This window comes from Calypte anna, chromosome 14, assembly GCF_003957555.1.
Source record: "Calypte anna isolate BGI_N300 chromosome 14, bCalAnn1_v1.p, whole genome shotgun sequence".
NCBI lineage: Eukaryota > Metazoa > Chordata > Aves > Apodiformes > Trochilidae > Calypte > Calypte anna.
In genome coordinates this window covers 7,595,240-7,609,256 of record NC_044260.1, presented here as the reverse complement: position 1 = coordinate 7,609,256, position 14,017 = coordinate 7,595,240, and the positions used below count along the sequence as shown (strand labels likewise).

The 14,017-nt window shown below is 37.3% G+C and overlaps 1 protein-coding gene across 1 annotated transcript in view; it reads left to right on the top strand.

Annotated features, from left to right (window-relative positions):
* The window catches only part of USP7 (ubiquitin specific peptidase 7), a 62,448-nt gene that overhangs the window by 23,913 nt on the left and 24,518 nt on the right, over positions 1-14,017 (top strand). The window contains exons 2-6 of the mRNA XM_008490327.2: positions 1,912-2,016; positions 7,693-7,891; positions 9,220-9,358; positions 10,076-10,164; positions 10,311-10,419. Coding sequence (XP_008488549.1) covers positions 1,912-2,016; positions 7,693-7,891; positions 9,220-9,358; positions 10,076-10,164; positions 10,311-10,419 — 641 coding nt within the window. The remainder of the gene's footprint in view (positions 1-1,911; positions 2,017-7,692; positions 7,892-9,219; positions 9,359-10,075; positions 10,165-10,310; positions 10,420-14,017) is intronic.

Below are 14,017 nucleotides of genomic sequence, written 5' to 3'. Positions count from 1 at the left end.
GTCCTGTGTTGTATAATTGAAAAAGTCTTTAGTGTTGTTCTGCTTGAGGTGAAGGAAAATGTTTATTTTAACTTGTTACTCAACTTCGGTGCGGTGTTGCCGGTGCTAATAGCTGCTGGCAGGGCCTTCTGTAGCTGGACCGCTCAGGAACCAATCTTCTGCAACCCTTTTTCTAATGAAACCAAAAATTTAAAGCATTGTTAATTTTTTTTTTTTTTTTTTTACCAGTAACAAGAAAAGTGTGTGCTTGATTGGAGGTGCAGTGTATGCTCTGTTCAGCATGCACGTTTCACTCGTGCCTCAGTGAGATTTGCTGCATCCTATTAAGCCTTTGAAAGCTGTGTTTGAGCGTTAAGTTTATGATCTTTTGTAGCTCTAATCCAGAAGTAAGTCTCTAGCCTGATCTGTGTCTGCTCCTGCTCAGGGGCCGAGGTTGTTAGTTCTGTGGATTTTCCAGCAGAGTAAATAATCAGAATGGGAATGCTTATTGTGAAAGTATCCATTCTTGAGTCCTGGGAACAGTGACGAGGCAGCAGAAGGGTGTTGCACATCTTGGTGTGCCTGGGAGGACTGTGGAACAACCGGCTACAGACAGATCCCTCTCCAGCTCTCAGGTGGCCTCACCATAGCTTCGGCCTTAGTCCCCTCCCAGGCTTTTAAGAGACTCCAGGGGCTGTCACTCCGCCGTGGCGCGTTTTCCCGTTTTGTACAGCAGAAATGCAGCCACCTGCAGAAAGGAGAGCGGTCTCTAGGCAGCTCGGTTCCGCTCTTCCCACCCGCTCTGGCAGACAGCGGGGCCGACCCGGTCCCGGTCCGGTTCCCCGCGGGGCTGCGTGGCGGAGCGGCCGCGCTCTGTCCATGGTGCTGAGGGGCGGCGCGTCCCGAGTCCGGGTTACCCGTGCGGCTCAGAACTGGGGTGTGGGTGTGGGCTGTAAAACTGCTCGTGGGTACAGCAATCGGTGGCTGTGGGCTTGGTGATGTAGCAGTGCATACAAGTTAATAGCAGGACTGGTGTATCAAAGAGAAACTTATCAGAGACTTTAAGGAGTGTCTTTTAAAGCAGTGGTTGTACTTGGCGTGGTTGAAAGGATTTGTAGGTGTTACAGTTTGAGGTTAAAAAGCAGCTTGTTCAGTAAAATGACGGCTTCCCTGTAATCGTGCTGAAATCACTCATCAGCTTTTCAGGTACAAGCAGTAGAAAGAGAAATTGTTCATTGTTGGGTAAATCAGGAGGTTGTTATTCAATGAAAACCATGCATCTTTAAGATAGTCGGGGTTTATTTCACGTCTCCTGTTTTAGCAGTGTTTACATATGCTTTAAGCAGTTACTGTGGCAAAATGTAATAGTAGTAATAACCAGAAAGTGGAAAATGTTAAAATGTTACTTCTGAAGTGTTTCTGAGATGGGAAAGGACTTGCTTTCCAGTTTTCTGAAGGAAGATTTGAAAACTTGCCTTTGCATTTGATTAAATCCTGAGGTGTTTAAAAAAAAAAAAAAAGTGCAGTAACATTGAACAACTTCTAAAGGCAATTGTTAGTTTAGAAAGTTTTCTTCTATAAATTTTTATATGTATAAAAATATGGAATGCCAGAAAAAGGAATAAAAAAGGTTGGATTTACTTATTGGTGGTTATGAATGCTGACTTTAAGACTATTTGGAAACTTAAAAATCAATTTTATGTTCTTCAAATTTGTATTTGCATTAATGTGGACTTTTTGCTTAATCTGTAAGTATTCATCTATTTGAGGAATTTTACAGATAGACACATGCCAGTACAATTGTTCTGCTATAACTGCAGTAGATACTATCTTTCAGGAAAATATGCTTTTTGTGGCTTGAAAATTTTCTCTTATAAGCACTATCTGAGACAGAAGCACTAATATATTTTATTATCTTTTTTTCTGTGTTAGCTGGAGATACAGATGATCCTCCAAGAATTACTCAAAATCCTGTAATTAATGGGAATGTAGCAATGGCTGATGGACATAACAATACTGAAGAAGACATGGAAGATGGTAAGTAAATATTTGCTAAATACATGTGCCTTGTTGGCTTTTTATATGATACAGAGGACAAAATGGCCCATGTCTACCTGTGTCCTCTGAACTGCAGCTCATTTTAAAAATGCAGCCCTCTGTAGTTACGACTGCAGGTTTTCAAATGAGGCATCCTTTTAACTTAGCTCCACAATACTATTAAGCATCTGAGGGCTTGGGATTTTTTTCTCATGCTCTTTCTAGGTACTCACTTAAAAATTGCTGAAAATAGTACTGTCCTTTGTTACATTTTTGTGCCACAGCCCTTTAACTGTACTGCAGCTAGTGCTTTGCTGAATAGTAATTTTGAGAGTTATGCAATTCCTTCAGGATGTTTAGAAACCTTATCTGTCCTACTCTTTAATCAGGTGGCAGCTGTGATGAGTTTTTATCTTTGTATAGTAAGTACCCTACCCCCAAGCACTGATGCCCTTTTCATTGCAAATGCAGAAGTAGTATGGATTAATGTCCCCTTAATAAATATGGGGACAGTGATTGTATTTTTGAAATCTTATTGTTGGCCTGTTACATAAAAATAAGGGTATACAGTTTCATCTGTTACAGAAGATTAAGCAATTTTTAGGTAGATGTGTTAGGGCTTACTTAAAGAAAGACAATGAAATTGTAATTCTCTTAAGCCTTTTATATTTGGTGAGGAAAATGTACAAGAATATTTCTTAGGAGTGGATATTGTGGTCAACTGTTCTCATTTTTGATGAACCAAACTGAATAGGGAGAAAATATGGGTGTGATTTGTTCCCCTCTGATTCTGTATTTCATGCTGTCTTGGGAGATTACACTGAGGACCAGGCACATTTAGATTTGTGCAAAATAATGATTATTTTTGTTTTAGGAAAGTCAGAGTTTGAGGGCAAATGTCAAAAAAATGCTTACTCTTATGTATTCAGGGAACATACAAAAACTAGAATATTGTTAGAAAGCAGGAATGTTCTATGAAAATAATATGGTTTAAATTAAAAAAAAAAAAAGTATTTCCTGGTTGAATTGCCTCTCTATCCTTGCCAAGGATAAAGTTTCCTATGATCAGATTTTCTCAAAAACATAAAGATCTGTTTAGCCTATGATTTGTTTTGTCTGATTGTGTGATCTCATTCAGGAGCCTTTAATTTCTTGCTCAGAGTAACTAGCTGAGAGTAAGGAATTACCTTTTTACTAAAATCAGGTTATTTGTTGCAAGATCTTACAATGTCCTTGTTGAGCTGTGGTATGTGGAGGTTGGAAAGAGAAAATCATGTGAGCTGGCAGTGCCTGGCAAGAACAGGTCTGTTGAACTTCTGTTCTTAGTAACGATGTTCATAGGTAGAAAGCCTGATAGCATTTGCTATCAATACAGCCAGTAAAGGACTCAGTCATCAATTAGTATAAAAATTCATCCAGGAGTTGGTGTACATATACTTGCACAAAGTAAGCAGAAAGGACTTAATGTTGAAATTCAGGACATACTGAGGATGGCAGGTAATCAGATATACACCTCTTCATTCAGAATAATACTGACTTTTTAACCAAACAGCTACTGTAAAACAGCTGTTGTCATTTACCAAATATTCAGCTCCTCTCAGAGAGCTGGATTTGAATGTGGTGTGGTAGGGAGAAAAAATTACCTGAAGGTATTCAGGAAAAGACTTGTGAAAGTTTCTGTGTTTGTGGTAATGCTCATGTCTTTGTGGACCTTCAATATGATCAGGAGCTTTGGTCCTCTCTGCTGTGGGGTGTCTTTCAGGGTTAAAATGTGGTTATTAAGCAATACTCCAATAATTCTTCATTGTCATATTTGAATAAGGAGTGTCTGGCTAAGTCTTGGTGCTATGATAGCTCTGCATTGACACAGATAGAAAATAGTGTTATTGCAAAATGTTATAATTGCAAAAACATTCCTGAAGACTTGAATCATGTAAGTGAATGATGCCTCTTTTCCAAGTGTTGTAAATCAGATTAGTTGCTTGCTGTTGCATTATGTACACATCAGTGCAATTGCTCTCTTGCTGTTTGTTCTTCTGCTACCCTGGTTTGCAGCATGATGTACATGTATAATGAACAGCTTGGATGCACAAAATAGGAAAAAAATGTATGGAGGCATTGACATCTTCACCAAACATGCTCTGTTTTTCATTGCTGTTACTCATAGCAGGTGGGACCAATCTGAGCTGATAAAGAATACATGAAGAGAATTTAGGTACCTCTTTAGTGAAGATCTTGATGAGTATAATACTTCCCACAAAAGAGGTGAAGAGTGGGATAAAAGGTTGATGCTTCCATATGGATCACAGAAACCAGATTTCTAGTGTATTTCTAAGTTCAAGAAACTTGTAAGGAGATTTTGTTCTTGCTGCTTAGCTCAAAAAGAAATTACTGATAAGACTGGAAAAAAGTGTGACTCTCATCCCATTTGCTAGGCAACTAACTGCAGGCATTGTGAAGAACACAGCAATGGAGGCAGAAGTGGACCATCAGCAGATAAGGCTGTGTGCTCCCAAGGGGTTTGACTGGAACCTGTTGTTGCTAAGTATGATGTTTTAGGGATAAAAAAGGAACCAGCTAAAGGAATGTGCTGTGCTTGGTACAGGGAATGGCTCAATGAAGCAAGCTTTGTGAGCTGGAATAGCAGCTTCTGCAAATAAAATTAAAAATAATAAAAACAGGGTTCTGATCAAATTGTGTTTGCAAGCGCATCAGTATTTGAAACAATGTGTAAAATAAATTGCCTTAGAAGTTAAAGTTCAAAAAGAAGGTCCCTAGTTAAATGTAAACTCAGTGCTTTGCAATTACCTACTGAAGTCTCATTTCTGTGAAGAACTGCAGAGGCTAGGAGGCATTAGTCCTAGCCATATGCATGCATTGCATGCTGTATTTGGATCATTATTAAAATATTCATAGAATATTCATCCAGTTTCTCCATTAATAATTCAGGTTCAGACTATTTTAATATCCTCAATGTACTGTAAAGGTAGCAACATTTCTAAGAGAAGAAAGAGAAATCTACATTTCTCAAAGGTATAAACACTTAAATACATAGTACAGTCTTAAAATGGATTATGTTTGATATTTGGATATCTGATTTGAAGGTTCTTTGTCATATTAAGGTGCTAAATGTGACATGAATTTTATCAGTGAATTTTTTTTTTCATGTATCAGATACAGTTTGTTGCATGTAATTTCACAAAGCAATGTCAGCTGAGTCTGCTCTTTTTCCCTTTTGTTGTTCAGGATTATGTGTCATATTTGTAGTTCAAGGATTTATAGTCTTACTTACCAGTCACTGGTAGATTATTTTACTGGCAATTTCAGTCTGTTATTGGAAACTGGTGGACATGGCTGTGATGATGAAAAAAGCTTTACTTATTTATGTGCTCAGAATAACCACAATTTTTTTAAACTTAGTTTTTTTAATATAATTGTTTTTTTAATTGATTACATTTGTTTAAAATATGGGCTTTATGAAAGGAAAGGAAGATTGTTATTTTGGGGAGGTTGTGTTTTATATTTAAAAAAAAAACTTATGGTTTAGGGTTGACCTTTGTTTCAAGGCTGTTTTTTTGTGGAGTAGTTACTAGTTTGCTCAAATGTCTTACTGAGAATTGTACCCTTCTCAGTGAGCTCTCATGCACAGGCTTTCCTGAAAAGAAATAAAGAAACAAGGGCAAACTTTCTCTGAAGCAAGTGCAGATGTTGTGTGGGCTGCTTTTGTGAGCTGACACCGTAGCAGCACTGCCGCATCCTTGTACTGAAGTACTCAGCAAGCTGCATCAAAAGAGGCAGAAAGCAAACTTGGCTCAGTTTTTACAAGCTTAGACTGAGACCAGAAGAACTGAACATGAGCACACATGGATGGAGGTGTTCGTGAGACAGTTTGAGATACATGTGATGTAAGACTGATTTTTAAATTAACTGTGTTTAAGGGTGTTTTTTGATTCTGCCTGCAAATCAAGTTTAAAGCATGCAGCTCCTTTGGCTGCAGCCTGTCTGACTCTTGGCTGTAGATAACCAGCTTCTCACTTCTTTGAGAGGCAGTAAGTAAAATGGGTAGGGAGCAGTTTCTAAATTGGTGGTTCTGGTTAGCTAGACTAATGTGTAGGGAAAAAGAGGAGAAAATAATACTTTGAACTCTGCTGTGGAAGGTGACAGCACAGGGTAATGTGAAGGTCATTGCAGGTGCGGAGTAGAGGAAGCTGTTTTCTGCTGTGGTACTGTTACTTTCTAGAGGTAATTGGGAATGCCATACACAGATAAGATCAGCTGTGTTACCGAGATCAGAAGTAGAACAGAAAGCACTTTGCAGGGGAGAAGAATGAAATCTGTCAAGGCTCCTTGGCAGTTGTGGACAAAAAGCATTAATTTTCTGTACTGAAGTGTATAATCTTTACAGTGTTTCGTGTTGTAATCAAGAGGGTTTCATCTTCAAAGTAAAGTACCAAGCAGTGCTCACCTGTTTGGCTTTAAAAAAAAAATAATAAGCTTTCTGAATAAACGACTACTTTGCACGTACAGAAATAACACATTTTGTTGTCCTGTGTGCCTTGTCATGTAACTTCGTGATCCAGTTTCTGGCTTGGTGTTGTTGTATCTCAGTGCTTATGGTTCTGGGTGTCACTGCATGTGTGGCATATCTGCCTCAGTTCTGCATCACCTTATGGGTGGTTTGAGAGCTGCTGACCACATCTGCCACCCTGTGTGCTGCTTGGAACTCCTTGTGCCCAGTAGCAGAGCTTTTATGTCACACAGATGCTAAGTTAGAACCACAGAAAAGGAGGGGAGTCTTGTGCATAATCTGTTCTTCATCTGTGCCCTATAAAATTGTTGGGATATGTTGCAGGTTTTTCCTCTCTGTAGGCAATATGAGGTGTGTCACAAAAGAGTGCAGTTTTGTGCCTTCCTGAAGCTGTCACAGTCTCTAGGACTCTGTTATAGCTCTGTACAACAGAAACAGAACAGATTGTGGTATATGAAGAACTGGGGATGTGGGAAGAAAGAAAAATTAGTTTAATTGTGTGTGTCAAAGTAAGCTTTAAATTAAAAAAACAAAACAAAACAAAAAACTAAAACCAACAAACACATTTAACTTTGTTTTAGACCATTAAAAATCTCAAAAATTTTCATGTACCTACAAAGATTACAGGATCCTGCTCTTGAGCTACTCTTAATCAAGTGGGTATGAGACTTAAATAAAAACAAACAGCCATGGGTTTAATTTATTTTGAAAAGATAATGTTGAAAGTGGAACAAATCTAAATGGTGACTTGGTATTGATAGGGCAGTTAAATAGACTGAAAATCCTTTACATAACTTGGTTCTTGCAAACTGCTAACTTGAACTGGACTGTGAAGATACTACACAATACAGAAGAGTTAGAGTAGGCTGTGATTCATGTAGTAAAGCATTTGAAGTGTCTGTCTTGCTGCACCCACTGCTTTAGAAGGAACTTGAGTGGTAAGCATTCAAAAGGAAGGCATCTTTCAAATAAAAAAATTAAAACTGCACTTTCTGAGGATTTCAGTGCCTCTTGGATTAAGGTTGTGGGGTTTTCAGTTGCTTCCAATATTACACCACATAAAATATGCTTGCATTTCATGATTTTTAAAAATGACATTTTGGACTGGAGAACATCAGGTTTCTCTGCTACTTTTGTGTGTTCTACAGATACAAGTTGGCGATCAGAAGCAACATTTCAGTTTACAGTTGAACGCTTCAACAGATTGAGTGAATCAGTTCTCAGTCCTCCCTGCTTTGTACGGAATTTGCCATGGAAGATCATGGTTATGCCACGGCTCTACCCAGACAGACCACACCAAAAAAGTGTAGGATTCTTCCTGCAGTGCAATGCTGAATCGGATTCCACGTAAGACCCTTTTAATTACTATACTAGCACTCATTTGATACTACTTAATGTGGATTGCAAGAAACACAAGCATCTAAAAGCACTGAAATAATTCTTGCAGGGGTTTGCATCCTCTTTTCCACTATCTTCCTAAATCCCAAAGCATAGGAGTAATGCTCGTCTTAGGAGGATCTAAAAGTAGCTTGTGTAGCTGCAAGTTTGTGCTAGTTTAGATGATTGCTGTTTGATTGACAGGGAGATGTCTGATTAGAAATTTTCTTAGCCCCGCTGAACTGTAAATCCTGCCCTGTAAAGTGTGTGAACTGCTGGCAGCTGAGGCAAAACAGTGTATGAGGTGGTCATCTCCTTAAACTGAGTTCATGGCTCATCAAAGTGAGATAAAAACACATACATAGTCTTGGACTCCTGCATGCAAATCAAAATTGACTGTCTTTGACCACTTTTGTAAGTAACTGGGAAATTTAGAAAGATAAATACAAATTTTGGGGCCATTACTTCTGTTTATTCAGTTGGAATGCAGACCCCTCATAGATATCCTTTCTAGTAAAGTAACTTCATTCTTGCACCAAATCTCAGGCAGCTTATAGTTCACTCTGAATGAGTTGCTCTTTACTATCATTCCTGTAATGCAAAAGGTGAGTGCTCAGTGGAGAACATAAAGAAGAAAGATGAAAGTGTATTCATGGGAGAAGTGGTTCAGGTACAAACAGTCACAGAAAGACATTTCTGTGTTCTTCAAAAGTACCAACCAAGGTGCAGCTGGTGAAGCTAAGGAAGCAGTAATGCCATGGCATGAGAGAGTTACAAGACCTTGTCTGAACTGATACTCAGTCTAATTGTCTTGTACAAGTGATATGAATTTGAACAGGTATGATCATAAAGAAATGCTGCTGAGAAAATTAGAATATTAGGGAGTTTATCTTGTGGGAGAGAGTGCAGAACCTCCGTCCTTTCCTTAGCCAAAGGCTATTACCACAGTCTGAAGACACCAAGACTGCTTTGAGTTGGCCTACCCATCTGTACTGAAGTAGCTCAGAAATAGCTCACCTTAGAGAGCAATTGGCTTTTTAAACCACTGTTACCTGCTATTGCTCCTCAGCACTAAGAAAGTCTCCATTCCAACTTCACATTCATAATGTGCCTTCAGAAAGCCCCAGGGATTTATGCCCACAATAACAGTTAAACAAATCTTAACATTTAATAAGGAAAAAAAAAGTAATTCCTATAGGGGAAAATAATCATCAAAAATCCATATCAAAAAGTGTATTTTAATGATAATAAAAAGCTTGGTTTTGGATGAATTTCAAGTGTTTCTTCTGTATTTGTAGGTCATGGTCTTGTCATGCACAAGCAGTTCTCAAGATAATAAACTACAAAGATGATGAAAAATCATTCAGCCGTCGTATTAGTCACTTGTTCTTTCATAAGGAAAATGACTGGGGCTTTTCCAACTTCATGGCCTGGAGTGTAAGTAGCTGGACATGTATTAATCTATTTGTTACTAGATAGGAACAGTTTTGAACTTGTACTCCTGAATACTGAGATACCCACAGAGAAGGTGGTTTGGTTTTTTTTTTCTTTCCAAGCTGTTTTTTTCTGTCATTACTGAAGATTCAATTTCTTGTAAATTCCTTTAATTATTGTAGGTTTTTTTTACTTATGTTAGTAAAGTACCCTCATTAGTATTTTCTGCATATCTGAATGCTTGAATTTTGTTTTCACTGTGTGACATTTTATGTCATTCTGAAACAGCATAGGTTTTCTTGCATTTCCTTGTATCCTTTGTACGTGTACAGATATTTACTGCCCTAATAATACTGCTAAGGCTTATCTTGAATTGGGACAACTTTTAAAACATTTTTAAAGGTTGAGCCCTTAGGTTTTTTACAATATTCTGCAATACTTTCCAGAAGCAGAGCGTTTGATTACCTCCTGTATTACCCACAGAAAATTGAAATATTGCTGGAAAATCATAAAAGCTAGGAATAAGTTTCCTGAATTGAGACATGAAAAAAGAATTAAAGTGTATTAAGCTGAAAAACAGCTTTGTTGCTGTCCCTTAATCTTTCTTCTTCAGTATATTATAACTGATAGCTCAGGCTTGGAAATTAAGTGATGTTTAACTGGGTACAGTCATATTGCAAGATCCAGTTTTCATGGTTGTTTGTCATTTCTGTTTTACAGGAAGTTACTGATCCTGAAAAAGGCTTTATAGAAGAGGACAAAGTTACTTTTGAAGTCTATGTTCAAGCAGATGCTCCACATGGAGTGGCGTAAGTATCTTTGTTTGAAACCAAAATTTTAAATTCTAGTGTTTTTATGTTGCTTGATATTGTTCAAGTATGTCATTTTATTAATATTCCTAGCTCTCATTAGACATTCTCACTTTGTCAACTTCTAACTAGTAACTATTTTGTAGGTGGGATTCAAAGAAGCACACAGGATATGTTGGCTTAAAGAACCAGGGAGCAACTTGTTACATGAACAGTTTGTTACAGACTCTGTTTTTCACAAATCAGCTACGAAAGGTAATTCATATGTGAAATTAATGAGATTGCTAATTGAAATATCCAGTAGGTTATATATATAAATGCTTCAAAGCAGAACTGTCTGTTTCTTTTGCCTGTTTTGTTCTCCTGGAGACATTATGACTTGCATGGTGATGCAGATCTTACTTGAGGATGAGTGCAAGAAGCTTCCTTTTATAGTTTGCTGAGCATAGGCTTTTGATGCCTGTGAAATCACACAGGGTACCCAGTGAAGATCTGAACTTAAGTGGTGTTTCTTAGACTGTCTTATGTGTTAATGTTGCTATGAATTGTGGTAATTAAAAAAAAAAAATCTTCCAGATGAGAGATGGAAGTAATTTTTCTTTCATGAAACAGTTAAAGTAGAGGTCAATTATGGCTTCTCAGCCCATGAACAGTTTAAAAAGATAAACATGCATGACCTCTGTAGTTCATTAGGTTTTTTCTTATTGTTTATATTATGCAATTGAATTTTCTGTTATCATAGTTAGCATATTTGGATGGAAAATGTTACAATTTCAGTAGTTTAAACAATGTCACTTTATATTTGCTTCATTCATGTGTCTGGTTTTTTTTTATTTACTGTAGATGTTATTTCTTTGCTGGAAAGAAGAACTGCTTTAAATATCAGTTCAATAAATATCATCCAAACGCAGGATGAAAATGTAAATGCTGACTTGATATTAGAAGTAGCTATCTGGAAGAGGGGATATATTTGAGAAAAAGACATAACTAGGAATAATTTAGTTTATTGGAGTGTCCTGTTGATCCTAATTTATCCTGCATGTTCCTGTGCTTATTGTGTATCTCTTAGTGAAAATGAACTATTCTGACTTCTGCTTTCTTTTGTTTGCTAGTTGTTACATTTCCATTAAGCTTTCTTTTCTCCAAAATTTCCCTTTTGATATACCTACTTTGCACTGTCTTAAGATTTTCCACCATCTTACCATTATTTACATCACTGACAGTATCCCACTTGGGATTTTTTTTTTCCTTTTTGGCAATGTACTGTTTACTCTGAGGCACTGCAAAAAATAGCACCTTGAACTCCAGTAGACTGTAACTGAGATCTTAAATGTGTCTTGTACAAGAGCTAAATACTTGCCTTGTTTAACATAATGCATCAGTTTATTTTTTGCCATAGGTATAATTTACTCATTCAGTTTACCATTCATTATGATGCCTGTTGGTTTTGCTCAGCTCTCATAAAGTTCGTGCATTTTATTTTTTTGGACAACTTCATGTTGTTCCTGAAAGAAAAATGTGTTTTTATAATAGCTCCATCTAATCCAACTGAGTAATTCCTTACAGGACTGTCTTGCAGTCAGTAAATCAATACATACCATGAGGTATTCTTCTTCTGTAAAGAAATTCTTCTGGTGATAGCGATTTGTTTCAGCTGAACTTATCTTTTCAGGCATTTTCCCATACTTCTCCTTTAGCCCCCAGGTAAGCATCAGCTTTCAGGGCATGTTGATATCCAGCTAATGACCTTATGAGAAACCTTAACTTATGAGCTGGTGATGGCAGCTTTCTTTATGGAGATGTTACTGGGTGTTCTGCATACTCCTCTGCTCATTCTTCAGCCTGAACAGAAGAGGCCACAGCCATAGTTTTACACAGTTTTAGGACTCACTTGCCGTTATTACAAATAAGGAAGAATCTTTATTTGTCATGTTTGAAAAAAAGAATTTCTGAAATGTTTTTGTTTTCATCTGGAGCAAACTTGTTCCTCTTAAAACCAGTGAAACAAAGTGTGTCCACTGTCCTCAGTTTGCTTGTTACCAATTCCATTTTTCTGCTAATCCTCCTTACTTAGAAGAAATAATGGTTTCTAATGCTGTTATCTAGAGCTTTAACAGAAAACTTGCTGTCAAAAGTAGAGGTGGGAAAGCAATTAGCAATAGTAAAGGCAAGCATATGCCTATGGAAAGTCAGACTGTGATGAAGCGTGGGTGAGGGTCAATGGACACATCCTTCCTTCTTTGCTCTGTTTCCAGACAACAGATGGGAGGTTCTTGGCTATTTGAAATGAAACTGCAGTAGCTTCAGTTGTAGGGAATAAAGCAAAGGAACTTTTCTCTTTGGAGCATATCTTACCTTATACAGTGGGCCTAGGCCAAGGGATGGTGGTAACTTCCTGGATGGGTCCATATTTGATCTTGGACCACATCCCATTTTCTTCCCTTCTTTCACTAATTGTCTTAACTTTAAGCTGTGTGTTTAAGCCTATCTCTAGCATTCCTTTTCCATGTAAATATCTAAAATTTTTCTCATATTTCTTGTCTGTTGCACGTGACCAGTGCCTATACATGTCCCTGTCATTCTTATGTTTTCCTGAGGGAATGTCTCAGGTGTTAAATTAGAGATTCTGCTTTTTTCAAATGGATCAAAATGCCTCACTGTGTGACTTTGTGGTCAAGCTTGCAGAGTTTGGAAAGGATAAGAGATAAAAATAAAGATTTGTAAGGGATCATATTCAAAAAGTAATTTGTCTTAACTTGTAGAAACACTTAGGCTTTGAGACACATACACTAACAGGAGGAGAAAGGCAAAGTCTTAAATGTTTAGTTTGTGGTTTAAAATTTCAGAAGAAACAAAGTTAATGTTTTTATTCTATGGCAGTTAGAACTTGGTCCCTCAATGAGTAGGGCCAGGACTCAGAACTGTTCCAGATTAAATCACTCTATGCTCTAAACTCTTAAAGCAGTGCTTAGCTCATTTAAAAGTTGCTAAAGAAGTTGCATGAGAAAACACTGGGTTTTGTTCTCTTAATTTTTCCAGGTTAGCCAGGTAGTTAGCCCAGTGGATCAGCAAAAATTACATGAAGGTTTATTAAGTTTCCATAGGTAAAAATTGTTGCCAATGTTAAAAGACACAATAAATCAGAGATGCTGGACACCTCTGAAACCTAGGCTGATGAAGAAACCAAGTGAAAGGTACTTAGATCCAGTTCAGTGCTTCACCTGCAGGAATATATCATACCCTGTTGTTTCACTGGCAGTTCTTCTGTTTTGTAACCAGCTGTTTTCTCATATGCTGTTTAATACTGGAGTCTTTATTTTCACAAGTGTGATTACCTAATGTTCTTACAGAGTTGTCTGGGATTTTTTTTATGTGCATTTTTTCTAAATTAGCATTTCCCTGTAAATGTATTTTCTTTGATGTTACTTTTCCCTAGATATATTGGTGTACACTTTCTCTAAGAAGTAAATCTCATTTCAGTGCCTATTGAACTCTCCTAATCCCTCTTTGGTCTATTTGTGTAATTTCTTTATTCTCAATCCTTCTCAAATAGCTAAGCTACAGCACTAAACTGAAGTTATTTTCTAAAGTCTATAGTGTTGATCAATATATCTAGTCCTACTGTAATTATTGCATAGACATCTCAGACATGAGAGGTTGTCTGAAGGTGTTGAGTGCTGTAGTGCATTTCCTTTTCTAGTATGAAATAAGGGAGCTATGTAGATAACTGTGAATGGAATCTGTTGTTCACATTTTATGAACCACTGTGCTGTTAAAAGAATGATTCCAGACAATTAGTATTTTTACTCTGCAGTACCAGATTTTTTTAAAAACTCTTTTGGAGTGGTGATTA